A 15,280-nucleotide genomic window follows, 5' to 3' on the forward strand; every position below is an offset into this window, starting at 1 on the left:
GGGTTACTAAGCGCGGTCCTGCGCTTAGTAACCCGATGTTTACCCTGGTTACCCGGGGACCTCAGCATCGTTGGTCGATGGAGAGCTGTCTGTGTGACAGCTCCCCAGCGACCACACTACGATTTACCTACGATCACGGCCAGGTCGTATCGCTGGTCGTGATCGTAGGTAAATCGTATAGTGTGACGGTACCCTTAGAGCAGAACTTGTGATGGGATTTATAGTTTCACTAATACTACCAGAACTATCACTCAAGGAGGAGTGCCCACCATGCCAGAAACCAGAAAGTAAGCAGCTCTGAGCTGCTCAAGACACAAGTTGAGTATAACCCTTTAAGGTTACGTCTACATTAGCAGAGATTCCAATAAACAATACAATGGAGACGTTATGATCTGATTCTGTCACGTTTCCTTTTTTTTTCTTATGAGGCAGAATAGCACAGAACGCTCCAGAAAAGAATGAATGGAAATATGAACAGAACCTGACATGAGGCAATGATCACATTAGGCATCTGTCACCAGGCAATAATTATTCCATAATGGGTTTCAGCAGGGTGGCCCTATGTACTATTTAGGGTGCTTTCACACTGTGTTTTGGCACCTGTTTGCAGGTAGGGTTGGGGCTCATGTTCGAAACTCCCCCCTCAAAACGGGATTCGGGCGTATGTGCCGATGAGGTCATAGACTATAATGGTGCCGACACAGCTCGTCCACTTTGATACTCAGAGGCAGTCTACTACGTCTGGGCATCTGCCTCCGGTAGGAGTACATGCCGGAAATTAATGCATGGCATAGCTTAAGTTCTGTTGGCAATATTATAGTCTATGGCCTTGTCAGATTATATGCCTGAATCACGTTTTGCGGGGCGGGAAGGGGTTTAGGATGTAAGCCTGGACAGGACCGTCAAACTGGTGCCAAAACGCAGTGTGAAAGCACCCATACAAGCAACACTTAGATATAAGCCACATCTTTTGTTTCCTCTTTCAGATTGTCAAGCAATAGCAGCATGTTTAGAGCTGGTAGGATTCACTTCGAGTTTCTCTGAGTCTAAGGCCGGGGTCACACTTGCGAGTGTGATGCGAGAAACTCGCGTCGGTCTCTCACATCAATACCCGACACTGCCGCCGGCACTCGGGACCGGATTGTGCGACTGCATGTATTTATATGCAGCTGAGTGCCGGCGGCAGTGCCGGGTATTGAGGCGAGAGACCTGCTCGAGTTTCTCACATTACACTCGCAAGTGGGACCCCGGCCTAAGGCTTTATTCACACACGTGTGTCACAGTCCATAATCCACATGACGGCTGTGTGTCTCCAGATCCAAAATCAATAGACTCCGAGGCTGTAAAGTTGGAATCAGGAGAACCATGGCCAGTACATATGGTCCTTACTCTGAATGCGGCATATGGATGTGGGAATGGGGCCCTAATAGGCTATGCAGTGTTTGGTGCTGAGTGGTCCATCCCGTAGCCAGAATCCCCCTATTACAGGGAAGAGTCACTGCGTGAAGCTCAATTTGTAATATACCTAGATAATACATGCACATGGCTCACTGTGTTCATGTGTTATACTCAAAGTAAATGTGACTTTATGAAATGTGCATATCTGAATAATGACAGGAGACATTTCTGAAAACCAGCACACACCAAAATGTCCAAACAAAGACATCATAGAATCAGATTTCATAAATCTCCCCCTTATGTTCTGTCCCAGCCTGAAATCCTCACTTTCCCACTGAGAATATACCTATCAGGCCAGCTCGCAATTCTAAGGAGTGAAATCTTCGATTAGGACACGGTATAAATGAACGGTAATGCTTTGCAGAATAGCAGGTGAGCACTGTTTGGCGGTTCCATTAGCAGAAGCAGGATCTCTGGGATCTGGGATTAGTACAATGTCAGGAGTACTAATGCTTGTGAAGGAAGATATGAGACTCGTCTGATGATCATTTAATTCCTGCAGAAAAGAGAAGGATTTTATTACAAAGCATGCAGCATTTTTAATATTTGACAGAATAAAAGCAGCCAAGGTTTAAGAGCAGTTTTTAGGAACTTTAACATTGTTTGCCTATCCTTAGGATTAGGATACTACTGTAATGTCCTGCACATGAGGTAAGCGACATAGGTTATCAGGAGAACGATACTACATTTCTTTTCGGAGGTAGTTGCTAATATTATTATTATTACACCTACCTCATATTGGATTTGAATCTTGGAGATGGGAATACCCCTTTAACAATAAACCTATTCGCTACCCAGACTACCATGGAAGTTAACCTTAAAGGGAATACGTCATCAGATTTTTGCCACCTAATTTGAGCGCAGCATCAGAGACCCTGATTCCAGAGATGTGTCACCTACTGGACTGCTTGCTGTAGTTTTGCTAAAATCATGGTTTTATCAACAGGAGGTTATCATTAGAAGACTAGTAAACCTGCTCCAGGTAGTCCTCCATATCCATATGGGACTGGCAGGGACACAGGACTGGCAGGGATGATCAGAAACACAGGACTGGCAGGGACAGCAGATACACTGGACTGGCAGGGACAGCAGAGACACTGGACTGGCAGGGATGGCAGAGACACAGGACTGCCAGGGACAGCAGAGACACTGAACTGGCAGGGATGGCAGAGACACAGGATTGGCAGGGACAACAGAGACACTGGCCTGGCAGGGACAGCAGAGACACTGGACTGGCAGGGACGGCAGAGACACAGGACTGGCAGGGACAGCAGAGACACAGGACTGGCAGGGACAGCAGAGACACAGGACTGGCAGGGACAGCAGAGACACTGGCCTGGCAGGGACAGCAGAGACACAGGACTGGCAGGGACAGCAGAGACACTGGCCTGGCAGGGACAGCAGAGACACTGGACTGGCAGGGACAGCAGAGACACAGGACTGGCAGGGACAGCAGAGACACTGGCCTGGCAGGGACAGCAGAGACACTGGACTGGCAGGGACGGCAGAGACACAGGACTGGCTGGGATGGCAGAGACACGGGCTGAAAGGAATGGCAGAGACAATGAGTATGGAACCAAAGCAGAGTCACAGCGGAGAAAACAGAGACAGGGAGCCAAAGGAACCTAAAGAAGCGGAAGCCAAAACTAGCGACAACAATAGACACTAAGGTGTCTTACCTGGGTAGACGCAAGGAAGAAGTACCCGACGGACGCCGCCATATTTGGGGCAGAGCCACTGGGTCACGACCTCCCAGAAGCCCCAGCGGTGAGAGGAGCATGTCTGTGCATGTGCGGACCACTGAAGGGACGAGCACCAGTGAATTTGGACGGAGAAGAACGAGGAGGTGCGTCGTGAGCGCGCCGGCCGGAAAGGTAAGTATTAGGCGGTGTAACAGGCGGCGTAACACACTCATTTTTAGATAGATAGACTGTATAGATAGATAGACTGTACAGATAGATAGATGATAGACAGAAATCATGTAGATATACAATGTAGCCTCCTACATATACTGTAGGAAACTTTCACACTTTAGAAATAACATGGGGCCACTCCCGGTCATGTCTCACACTTGATGATGTTAGTAACTCAGTAGCGTCATTGTGCTTGAGAAATAATTGTCAGTAACCTATGAAGTGTTGTTCTCAGAACAATGCTCCATAGCTTGCAGTAGACATTCAAAGTTGCCAGCTCCCGCCAGGCCCTGCGGCTCTGAGCGGCGGTAACTACACCAATCATCAGAGTCGCCGAATCTCATAGAGGCCAGAGAGACTCAGTGACTCTGATGAGTGGTGTAGTTATTCATGTCACCGCTGTACAGAGCAGCCAGGTCTTGCAGGAGCCGGCAGCTCTGATTCTGTACTGCAACCATAGGTCACTCCCAGTCATGTCTCACGAGCGATGACGTTACTGAGTTACTGACCTCATCACTCATGATACATGACCAGAAATGACCTATGAAGCATCATTTTCAGAACGATGCTCTGTAGGTTACAGTACTAAATCAGTGGACATCGTGATAACGCCATGGATTATGTCAGAGCTGGGCTTGATGCCAGTGAACATTTTAAAGCTGACATCAATCCCATAAACCATTACCTCAATTGCCACCACATCAGGAAAATTAGAAAAAGCCAGGCCATGCACCAGAACTGGCACACCTCATGTGATGCCCCAATTCTGGGGTGGCTGCGGGCTTGTATTTTTAGGCTGGGAAGGGTACAATAATCAGGGACCTTCCCAGCATGAAAATATCAGCCAACAGCTGTCTGATTTACCTTGGCTGGTTATCAAATATAGGGGGGACTCTACATTTTTTTAAATTACTTATTAATTTAATTTAGGTTATATAAGGCTAAAAAACACTCTTAGAGACACATGAAAGGCACTAAAGGGTCCTAATAAAATATGTAGGGGGCTTGTGAAATTAAATATCTACATGATATCTATCTATTGTACAGATCTATTCTTTCTCTCTATTCTATCTGTTTATCTATTCTATATATTGTATTCTATTTATATAGTCTGTCAATCTTCATATATTCTATCTATCTATTCTACTTTGATAGTACAGGCTGTGAATTTACTGTACTTGGCTGATGAAATGTCAGGTTTCCTTTGAGATTTGGATGGCACATGCATGGTCCGTGTCCCATCTGGTTTTTCTCTCTTGCACCCATTGACTTGCATTGGCGAGTGCTATCCGATTCCTGCACCCACTCGCAGCATGATGCAATTTTTTTCCTCAGTCCCATTACATCTGAGGAAAAAACTTGCAGATGAGCGCTGACTCATTTACTAACATTGGTCAGAGTGCGATGTTACATTTTGGCACAACTTGTAGTTACACAAAAAGTGTGAGAATTTTAGTGTTTTTATACAAGTCCTGACCAGCTTTGGCAACATTTTAACAGCGGGTGGAGCCTCACCTTGAGGGGCATACAAGAGTGCGTCTAGAAAATTCATCATAATTTATGCCACAAAAATAACATAGTATACGAATATAATGCACTAGATGGTGGCCCGATTCTAACGCATCGGGTATTCTAGAATATGCATGTCCACGCAGTATATTGCCCAGCCACGTAGTATATTGCCCAGCCACGTAGTATATTGCAGTCACGTAGTATATTGCCCAGTCACGTAGTATATTGCCCAGTCACGCAGTATATTGCCCAGCCACGAAGTATATTGCCCAGTCACGTAGTATATTGCCCAGTCACGCAGTATATTGCCAAGCCACGTAGTATATTGCCCAGCCACGCAGTATATTGCCCAGCCACGTAGTATATTGCCCAGTCACGTAGTATATTGCCAAGCCACGTAGTATATTGCCCAGTCACGTAGTATATTGCCCAGTCACGTAGTATATTGCCCAGTCACGTAGTATATTGCACAGCAACGGAGTATACAGCACAGAGCCATGTAGTATACAGACTTAAAATGAAAAATAAACATATACTCACCCTCCGTTGAGGTCCTGGCCCTGTGTGCGGTGCACGCGGCAGCTTCCAGTCCCAGGGTTGGTATGGGCGCAGGACCTGTGATGACGTCGCGGTCCTTGTCGCATACGATCCTTGCCTTGCCATCGGACCCTGCCGCTTGCATGGAGCGGTCACCGGAGCGTCGCGAGGAGCGGGAAAGGCGCCGGAATGTGAGTATATGATGATTTTTTATTTTTTTTATTATTTTTAACATTAGATCGTTTTACTATTGAGGCTGCATAGGCTGCATCAATAGTAAAAACTTGGTCACACAGGGTTAATAGCAGCGTTAATGGAGTGCGTTACACCGCGGCATAACACAGTCCATTAGTGCTGCCATTAACCCTGTGTGAGCAGTGACTGGAGGGGAGTATGGAGCGGGCACTGACTGCGGGGAGGAAGGAGCGGCCATGTTGCCGCCGGACTGCGCCCGTCGCTGATTGGTCGTGGCAATGGTCGTGGGCGTTTTGCCACGACCAATCAGCGACTTGGATTTCCATGATAGACAGAGGCCGCGACCAATGAATATCCGTGACAGAAAGAAGGAAAGACATAAGGACAGACAGAAAGACGGAAGTGACCCTTAGACAATTAGATGTACTGACTGGAGTACATTTTTTTCTGGCGCCACACAGTAGCTGAAAGTTATTTTTCAGCCTCATAATGAATTTGACAAATCTTACTCCAGTGATAGTTCATCAACACTGATATGCAAAACACCGACTTGGGTCAATCAGGCCTGAACCTTTTATTAGACCTATGTAGTAATGTAGTGAAAACTATGGAGATTTGCAGTAAACAGGCTAAAATAAGGGTGGGATGTACCTTTAGGAGCTTGCTGATGATTGCTCAGATACCACGGCCTCTTCACTCTCTAAAATGAAGACAAAAAACTCATATACTGCTTCAATGTATAAATATTAAAGGGATCATTTAAGGAAACTTAGTGTGCCTTGATATTGTTGTTACATAACTGTTATTATAGTGCCCTTTACTAGTCTCTTGTTAACATCTCAGAATGTCGGCCTAGCGTGACCAGGGTCAGAGATCGTACACACTCCAGCAGCCGTTCCTGTCCTTGTACATGCCAGCCAACAAGAATCCAAGCACTAGAGGCGGCATCTTTTCACCAGGACTGGCCGCATTACGTGGGCACTCTGAGAGGGAAACAAAAGAACACTAGAGGACGCCACAACAGGAATTTTACAGCAGTCTATAGAACAATGGAGAATTATTTCTATGAATCTCAATGAATCCTATTAAAAACTTGCTATGTTTTGCTACTTTAGTAGTTGAAAGTATTTTTAATAATCTAACAATTCTGGAGCACCTTTCCTACAACTCTGCATTGTGCCATATCTCTATTATTGCTCTTCGAAATGTTTGAATAGATTGAAAACTGGGTGTTACCAATTTGTGGTGTGTCCATACCCAAAGTCTGACACTGTCCCATCAATGCTGCCAGTGCTGGATTGTGTGAGGACGCGCCTCTTTGACAAGACAATGGTACCTCCCAGTTGTCAATTTACATTCAGGAGGAATAACAGAGCAATGGAACAACATAGATTAATGATAAAAAAAATATTCTAGAATAGTAAGTCCTTGGATATATCATGTTCTCTTTAATATCATAAACAAGATACTACCAGATAGCTTTTCTTTAAGGGTATATGCACACATTGCATTTTGGCGCAGTGTTTTCGGAGCTGTCCTGGCATAAAACCTGAAGGTTATCCTAGACCCAGAAAAGTGAATGACATTCTTGAAGTCTCATGCACACATTGCTTATTTTTTCTTGCAGATTTAAAGCACCACTCCAGTCCTCTGCCCCGTCTGATACTCACCTGCATGTGACCTGGGGCAGGGGGCTTACATTTAAACTGCTACTCCAGTGGTGTAAAAAGAAACAATGCTAGAGTGGTGCTTTAAATCTGCACTGTCAATTCAGTGTTTTTACTGCAGATTTCACCCATTTTATGAAGGGAAAAATACAAGCATCCAAAATACATACACAAAAGTGTAATGCATGTATTTTATGCTGTGTTTTTGCTGTTTTTCTACCAGATATTCAGCATATTTTTCTGCTGCAAAAACTTAACATGTGCACAGAAAGTGCAACTATCAGCATAAAATGACTTATTGTTTAAATCATGTTTTTACATGTATTTTGTCTAAACTTTTGGACAATGTTTTTTTTCACATCCCTATTTTATTTACTTAAAAAAATAATTAGTAATCTTGCAATTTTCACCCTAGCCACTTATGCTTTTTAGGCTATGTGCACACGTATTCTTGAGGTCTGCGGATTCTTCTGCAGCTGATTTCAGAAATCCGCAGGTAAAAGGCACTGCGTTTTACCTGCGGATTTACGGCGGATTTTGTGCGGATTCCACCTGCGGTTTTACTCCTGCGGATTCCTATTATGGAGCAAGTGTAAGCCACTGCGGAATCCGCACAAAGAATTGACATGCTGCGGAATATAAACCGCTGCATTTCTGCGCATTTTTTTCCGCAGCATGGGCACAGCGGTTTCTGTTTTCCATAGGTTTACATGGTACTGTAAACTCATGGAAAACTGCTGTGGACCCGCAGCAAAATCCGCACATAGCCTTAGGCTGCCGTCACACTGCAGTATTTGGTCAGTATTTTACATCAGTATTTGTTTTTCAATAATTTTATTGGGTTTACAGATTATTATGGGGATAAGGGGAGGGGAAAAAAAAGGTGGGGGGAGGATAGGTAATTCCCTGTGGGGCAGGGAATGGAAGAGAGAAGACAGGCTTATCAATGTACACAATCAGTATTTGTAAGCCAAAACCAGGAGTGGAACAATTAGAGGAAAAATATAATAGAAACATATGCACCACTTCTGCATTTATCACCCACTCCTGGTTTTGGCTTACAGATACTGATGTAAAATACTGACCACATACTGCTAGTGTGACGGCAGCCTTAGACTCTTGCAGCAAGAGTGTTCAGCAGGATTGTCATCAGCAGAGGAAGGATCACAATGACAGGTAAGGCTGGGCTCACATTGTGTTGCTGGCGTCCGTTAGACGGACTACGTTACACCGCGGCATAACGCGGTGTAACGCAGTCCATTAACGCCGCCATTAATTCCTATGTCGGACGCATTGCTAGCGCACGCCCACAATGGGCGTGCGCTAGCGATGTGCCGTCATTGAGTGACGGAGCCAGAGACGCGGGCTGCCGTGTTTTCGGGTCTGTCACTGCTAGCACAGTTGGAGCATCTGCTAGCTCTATCTGCACTAGTGCGATGGAATGTCGGCACTTGCGGTAACAGCAGCCTGTTAACGTATGTGTTGAATGGGCTGCTGTTAACGCAATGTGAACCCGGCCTAACACCTCTATACAGACTTTCCTCTGCTCCTAGAATTCACATGGTATGTTCATCCACCCAGCTCTCCTGCTCTCCTGCCTTGCCTGTCTATGAAGTGCACATAGTACATCACCCAACTTTCCACACAGACTTTCCTCTGCTCCTAGCATTCACATGGTATGCCTTTCAGCTAACCCCAGCTTACCCTGTGTTATTTATGACGTTGTTTACTCAATGCTTGATTGTATGCATCTGTCCACTTTTAATTCTCTGACCAAGGTGAACAGAGACCACTCCTCTCTGCTTCACCCCTGAATGCACTTAGTTGTTCATATATTGCATAGTACAAGTCTGCAATGACTTTAGTCTGCAGTGTCATTCCTATAAGTGTGTCCTAGAAGTGTGAAGATTAATTTAGAATTAAAACCAGAATTAAACCAGAATTGAACCAGAAGGGAACTGGCCAGTCACTGTAAACAATGTTTCTGTTTGTTTTCACTTTCTCCCCTATAATTCTTCACTTTGTGCTAACTCCCCTAATCCCTATTCATAGTAAAGAACTGTTCATCTCCTCTTCAATCCTTCCCATCCCTCTCACCTCCTCCTCACAACTGTTCCTTAACATACAATCCTCTGTCTCCAAGCACAGACAGCCACCTCATGCCCTCTCCTGCTCCCACCTGCTAACACTTTCTCTGCTCCTTCTCACTGCTGGTGATATCTCTCCAAATCCTGGTCCTCCTCACCACATCCCCACAGTCAGATCTACCTCCCATCCACGCTCTATCACAAATTTCTGTAACCTCTCTAACCTTATACCCATTCACCCAGCACCCACTTCCGCAGTCCCACTAACAGGAGCTCTGTGGGACGCTCGCTCTGTCTGCAACAAGCTTTCCTACAGCCACGATCTTTTTGTTACTACCAAACTTTCCTTCCTTGCCATCACTGAAACCTGGCTCTCCCCTTCTGACACAGCCTCTCCTGCTGCACTTTCCTATGGTGGCTTCCACCTTTCTCACACACCCCGCCCCAGCAGCAAGCATGGCGGAGGAGTTGGTTTTCTCCTATCAGGTACCTGCTCCTTCACCCCAATCCCACTGCCACCCTCTGTTACCCTCCCTTCCTTTGAGGTGCACTCTGCACATCTATGCCCCCACCAACCTCCAACTGGCTGTCATTTACCGCCCCCCAGGGCCAGCTACCACTTTTTTGACCACTTCACCACCTGGCTACTTCATTTCCTTTCTGTGGACCTCCCCACTATCATCATGGGCAACTTCAACATACCCATTGACACTTCCCTCTCAGTTGCCACTAAACTTCTATCTCTCATTTCCTCCTTCGGCCTCACTCAATGGTTTTCTGCAGCCACTCACAAAGATGGTCACACATTGGACCTCATCTTCACCTGCCTCTGCTCCCTATCTAACCTTTCTAACTCCCCACTTCCTCTTTCTGACCACAATCTACTCACATTCTCTTCCCTATCCGCTCCTTGTCTACAATCCCCTCCCCATAAACTTGCACACCCTCGCAGAAATCTTAAACACCTTGATCTACATTCACTCTCTGAATCCCTCCTCCCTCTCACAGACATAATTTCCCTACACAATGCGGATGACGCTGCCGCTCTATGTAACACCACAATAGCTGCAGCTTTGGAATCTCTTGCCCCTCTCACACATACCAAAGCTCGTAAAATAAACAGACAGCCCTGGCACACCAGCCTGACCAAAGAACTGAGGCGAGCTTCCAGGGCTGCAGAGCGGAGATGGAAAAGATCCCACTCCAACGAGCACTTTATCACATTCAAACAGTCTCTCACTACTTTCAAGACCACACTCGCCACAACTAAACAAACCTACTTCTCATCTCTCATATCCTCCCTGTCTCACAACCCTAAACAGTTATTCAACACCTTCAACTCTCTCCTCCGTCCCCCAGCACCTCCTCCCTCCCCACTCATTTCAGCTGAAGACTTTGCCTCATTTTTCAAGCAGAAGATTGAGAACATCAGAGACAGTTTTAGTCGACAACCCCCAGAGCCCTTCCTCCCAACTACCCAGCCCTCCACCTCCAAAACCAACTTCTCCACCATTACAGAAGATCGACTCTCCACTCTACTCTCAAGATCGCATCTCACCACCTGTGCACTTCACCCGATCCCTTCCCACTTCATCCCAAACCTCGCCACAGTCTTCATCCCAACTCTAACCCATCTCTTCAACCTATCACTAACAACTGGTGTTTTCCCCTCAAGCTTTAAACATGCCTCAATCACACCTATCCTCAAAAAGCCCTCTCTTGACCCATCCTCTGAATCTAGCTATCGCCCTATATCATTTCTCCCCAATGCCTCAAAACTACTGGAACAACACGTCCATCTTGAACTGTCCTCTTTGGTTCTCCTCCTACCTCTCTGACCGCTCCTTCACTGTATGTTTTGCTGGCTCCTCTTCCTCTCCTCGTCCCCTTACTATTGGGGGTTCCGCAAGGCTCAGTCCTTGGCCCCCTCCTCTTCTCTCTTTACACGACCCCTATTGGACAAACAATCAGCAGATTTGGGTTCCAGTATCATCTCTATGCTGATGACACCCAATTATACACTTCTTCCCCCGACATCACCCCTACCCTAATTCAAAATACCAAGGATTGTCTGTCTGCTGTCTCTAACATCATGTCCTCCCTCTACCTGAAACTAAATCTCTTCAAAACGGAACTTCTTGTGTTTCTCCCTTCTATTAACCTCACTCTACCCAACATTGAAATTACCCTGGAGGGTTCAACCATAACTCCCAAGCAGCATGCCCGCTGTCTTGGGGTCATATTCGACACAGAACTTTTCTTTACTCCCTATATCCGATCACTTACTCGTTCTTGTCACCTGCATCTGAAAAACATCTCCAGAATCCGAACTTTTCTCACCGTTGAAACTGCTAAGACTCTTACTGGCACTCTTATTCATTCCCGTCTGGACTACTGCAACTCTCTTCTGATCAGTCTCCCTCTTACCAAACTTTCTCCTCTCCAATCCATCTTGAATGCTGCAGCCAGTCATATTTCTGTCCAGCCGCTTCACCGATGCCTCCATCTTGTGCCAGTCATTACACTGGCTACCCATTCGCTACAGGGTCCAGTATAAACTCATCTCTCTCACCCACAAAGCTCTCCACAGTTCTGCACCGCCTTATATCTCCTCTCTCATCTCTGTCTATCACCCTACACGTGCCCTCCATTCTATAAATGACCTAAGACTAACATCCCCTGTAATCCGAACCTCACATCTCCGTCTCCAAGACTTCTCTCGTGCTGCGCCAGCTCTCTGGAATGCACTTCCCCAGACGATCAGACTGATACCTAGCCCCGACCTATTCAAGCGCGCTTTGAAAACCCATCTCTTCAAACAAGCCTACCACATCAACTACTCAGTAAACTAACTTTGCCCTGTTCCCTCCTTCCAAATATTACTCTGAATCTGCACCCTACTATTCATCTGTCTCCACACCCTCCATACACATGATAACTGCACTTGATACTTGACTATTGCACTTAAACACACGTGCTGATGACCAGATCATGCAGCTTTGCATGAAAATCCCTATTTATTATAATTGCCAGACCTGAAATAACAAGCACTTTTCACCTATTGTGTCCCATTTCCTTGTAGATTGTAAGCTTGCGAGCAGGGACCTCACTCCTAATGTCACTGTTTAAATTGTCTTAACTCGTACCGAATTTATTGTTTGTACATGTCCCCGCTTAATTGTAAAGTACTGCGGAATATGTTGGCGCTATATAAATAAAAAAATTATTATTATTATTATCTTCCTGCTCCCTTTTCGACAGCTTACAATCAGGCTTCCGGTCACACCACTCCACTGAAACTGCCCTAACTAAGGTCACCAATGACCTATTGACCGCCAAGAGCAAGCGACACTACTCTATCCTCCTCCTCCTGGACCTGTCCTCTGCCTTTGACACAGTGGACCATTCCCTATTACTACAGACCCTCTTATCCCTTGGCATCACAGACTTGGCCCTATCCTGGATCTCATCATACCTAACTGACCGAACATTCAGCGTCTCCCATTCACACACCACCTCCTCACCTCACCCCCTATCTGTCGGAGTCCCGCAAGGTTCAGTTCTAGGGCCTCTGCTCTTCTCCATTTACACTTTTGGCCTGGGACAGCTCATAGAATTTCATGGCTTTCAGTATCATCTCTATGCTGATGACATACAGATCTACATCTCTGGACCAGATATCACCACCCTACTAGCCAGAATCCCTCAATGTCTATCCGCTATTTCATCCTTCTTCTCCGCTAGATTTCTAAAACTTAACATGGACAAAACAGAATTCATTGTCTTTCCCCCATCTCACGCGACCCCCCCCCAACGAACCTATCCATTACAGTAAACGGCTGCCCACTCTCCCCAGTCCCACAATCTCGCTGTCTCAGGGTAATCCTGATCTCTCCTTCAAACTGCATATCCAAGCCCTTTCCACTTCCTGCCGCCTTCAACTCAAAAATATTTCACGGATCCGTACATTCCTAAACCAAGAATCTGCAAAAACCCTAGTCCATGCCCTCATCATCTCCCGCCTCGACTACTGTAACCTCCTGCTCTGTGGCCTCCCCTCGAACACTCTCGCACCCCTCCAATCTATTCTAACTCTGCTGCCCGACTAATCCACCTGTCCCCCCGCTATTCCCCGGCCTCTCCCCTCTGTCAATCCCTTCACTGGCTCCCCATTACCCAGAGACTCCAGTACAAAAGCCTAACCATGACATACAAAGCCATCCACAACCTGTCTCCTCCATACCATCTGTGACCTCGTCTCCCGGTACTTTCCTGCACGCAACCTCCGATCCTCACAAATCTCCTTCTCTACTCCCCTCTTATCTCCTCTTCCCACAATTGCATACAAGATTTCTCTCGCGCATCACCCCTACTCTGGAACTCTCTACCACAACATATCAGACTCTCGCCTACCATCAAAACCTTCAAAAAGAACCTGAAGACCCACCTCTTCCGGCAAGCCTACAACCTGCAGTAACCACCGATCGACCAAACCGCTGCTCAACCAGCTATACCCTCACCTACTGCATCCTCACCCATCCCTTGTAGATTGTGAGCCCTCACGGGCAGGGTTCTCTATTCTCCTGTACCAGTTGTGACTTGTATTGTTCAAGATTATTGTACCTGTTTTAATTATGTATACCCCTCCAGTCCTCACATGTAAAGCGCCATGGAATAAATGGCGCTATAATAATAAATAATAATAATAATAATAATAATACACATCTGCTAACACAAGATCCACCAATCACAATAGATGAGGTCACTGCTGACCCTGTTTCAACCTCTTCCGACACACGCTCATTAGATGTTTCAATACAGGAGATAGTTCATTGCAGTTAATGTACATGTGATTTTCCTGAAACAACAGGAAATTAGGGGCTAAGAAATGCCCCAGTGATCAGTGTAAAAATTGCAAGATTTCTATTTTTTCATTTTTTTATTGTTTGGTATGTGAAAAAAAATTGCCAAAAATTGAAAAAAATAAATCTACATTTAACACTAAAACTTGATTCAAGTCATTTTCTAATGACACATAAGGGCCTGTAACCCTACATGTTTGTAACCATTCTGCATTAAGGTCTGCAAATCTAAAAAGTCTATTAAAGGGAACCTGTCACCCCGTTTTTTCAGATTGAGATAAAAATACTGTTAAATAGGGCCTGCGCTGTGCGTTACAATAGTGTATGTAGTGTACCCTGATTCCCCACCTATGCTGCGAAATACATTACCAAAGTCGCCGTTTTCGCCTGTCAATCAGGCTAGTCAGGTCAGGTGGGCGTGGTGACATCGCTCTTTTCTTCCCCAGCTTTCCGTTGGTGGCGTAGTGGTATGCGCATGTCCAAGTTCCGAATTCCCCGCGCGCACGTGAAGAAACAGCGCGCGATCTGCGCTATTATCCCTGTCATCGGTGGGGGCAGCCATCTTCCTGGGGCCGCGCGTGCGCAGATGGAGTGCTCTGCTGCACGGGGCTTCAGGAAAATGGCCGCGGGATGCCGCGCGTGCGCAGAAGAGATCGCGGCGGCCATTTTCCCAAAGCCGAGATGCAAACTCGGCTTTGGGAAAATGGCCGCCGCGATCTCTTCTGCGCACGCGCGGCATCCCACGGCCATTTTCCTGAAGCCCCGTGCAGCAGAGCACTCCATCTGCGCACGCGCGGCCCCAGGAAGATGGCCGCCCCCACCGATGACAGGGGGTGATAGCGCAGATCGCGCGCTCCTTGTTCACGTGCCCACAGTGGATTAGTCACCTCAACATGCGCACACCACTACGCCACCAACGTAAAGCTGAGGAAGAAACAGCGCTGTGAACACGCCCACCCGACCTGACAAGCCTGATTGACAGGCGAAAACGGCGACTTTGGTAATGTATTGCGCAGCGTAGGTGGGGAATCAGGGTACACTACATACAC

At 46.4% G+C, this 15,280-nt stretch overlaps 1 protein-coding gene across 1 annotated transcript in view; it reads right to left on the reverse strand.

The window, feature by feature from the left end:
• Nucleotides 1-534: 534 nt before the first annotated feature.
• Nucleotides 535-15,280, reverse strand: part of MGARP (mitochondria localized glutamic acid rich protein) — an 89,616-nt gene continuing 74,870 nt past the window's right edge. Inside the window, exons 9-10 of the mRNA XM_069743964.1 lie at nt 6,267-6,315; nt 535-1,954 (exon numbers count right to left, since the gene is read on the reverse strand). Of these exons, the coding sequence (XP_069600065.1) occupies nt 6,269-6,315 (47 nt within the window). The 3' untranslated portion in view covers nt 535-1,954; nt 6,267-6,268. The remainder of the gene's footprint in view (nt 1,955-6,266; nt 6,316-15,280) is intronic.

The sequence above is a fragment of the Ranitomeya imitator genome, chromosome 1, assembly GCF_032444005.1.
Source record: "Ranitomeya imitator isolate aRanImi1 chromosome 1, aRanImi1.pri, whole genome shotgun sequence".
Taxonomy (NCBI): domain Eukaryota; kingdom Metazoa; phylum Chordata; class Amphibia; order Anura; family Dendrobatidae; genus Ranitomeya; species Ranitomeya imitator.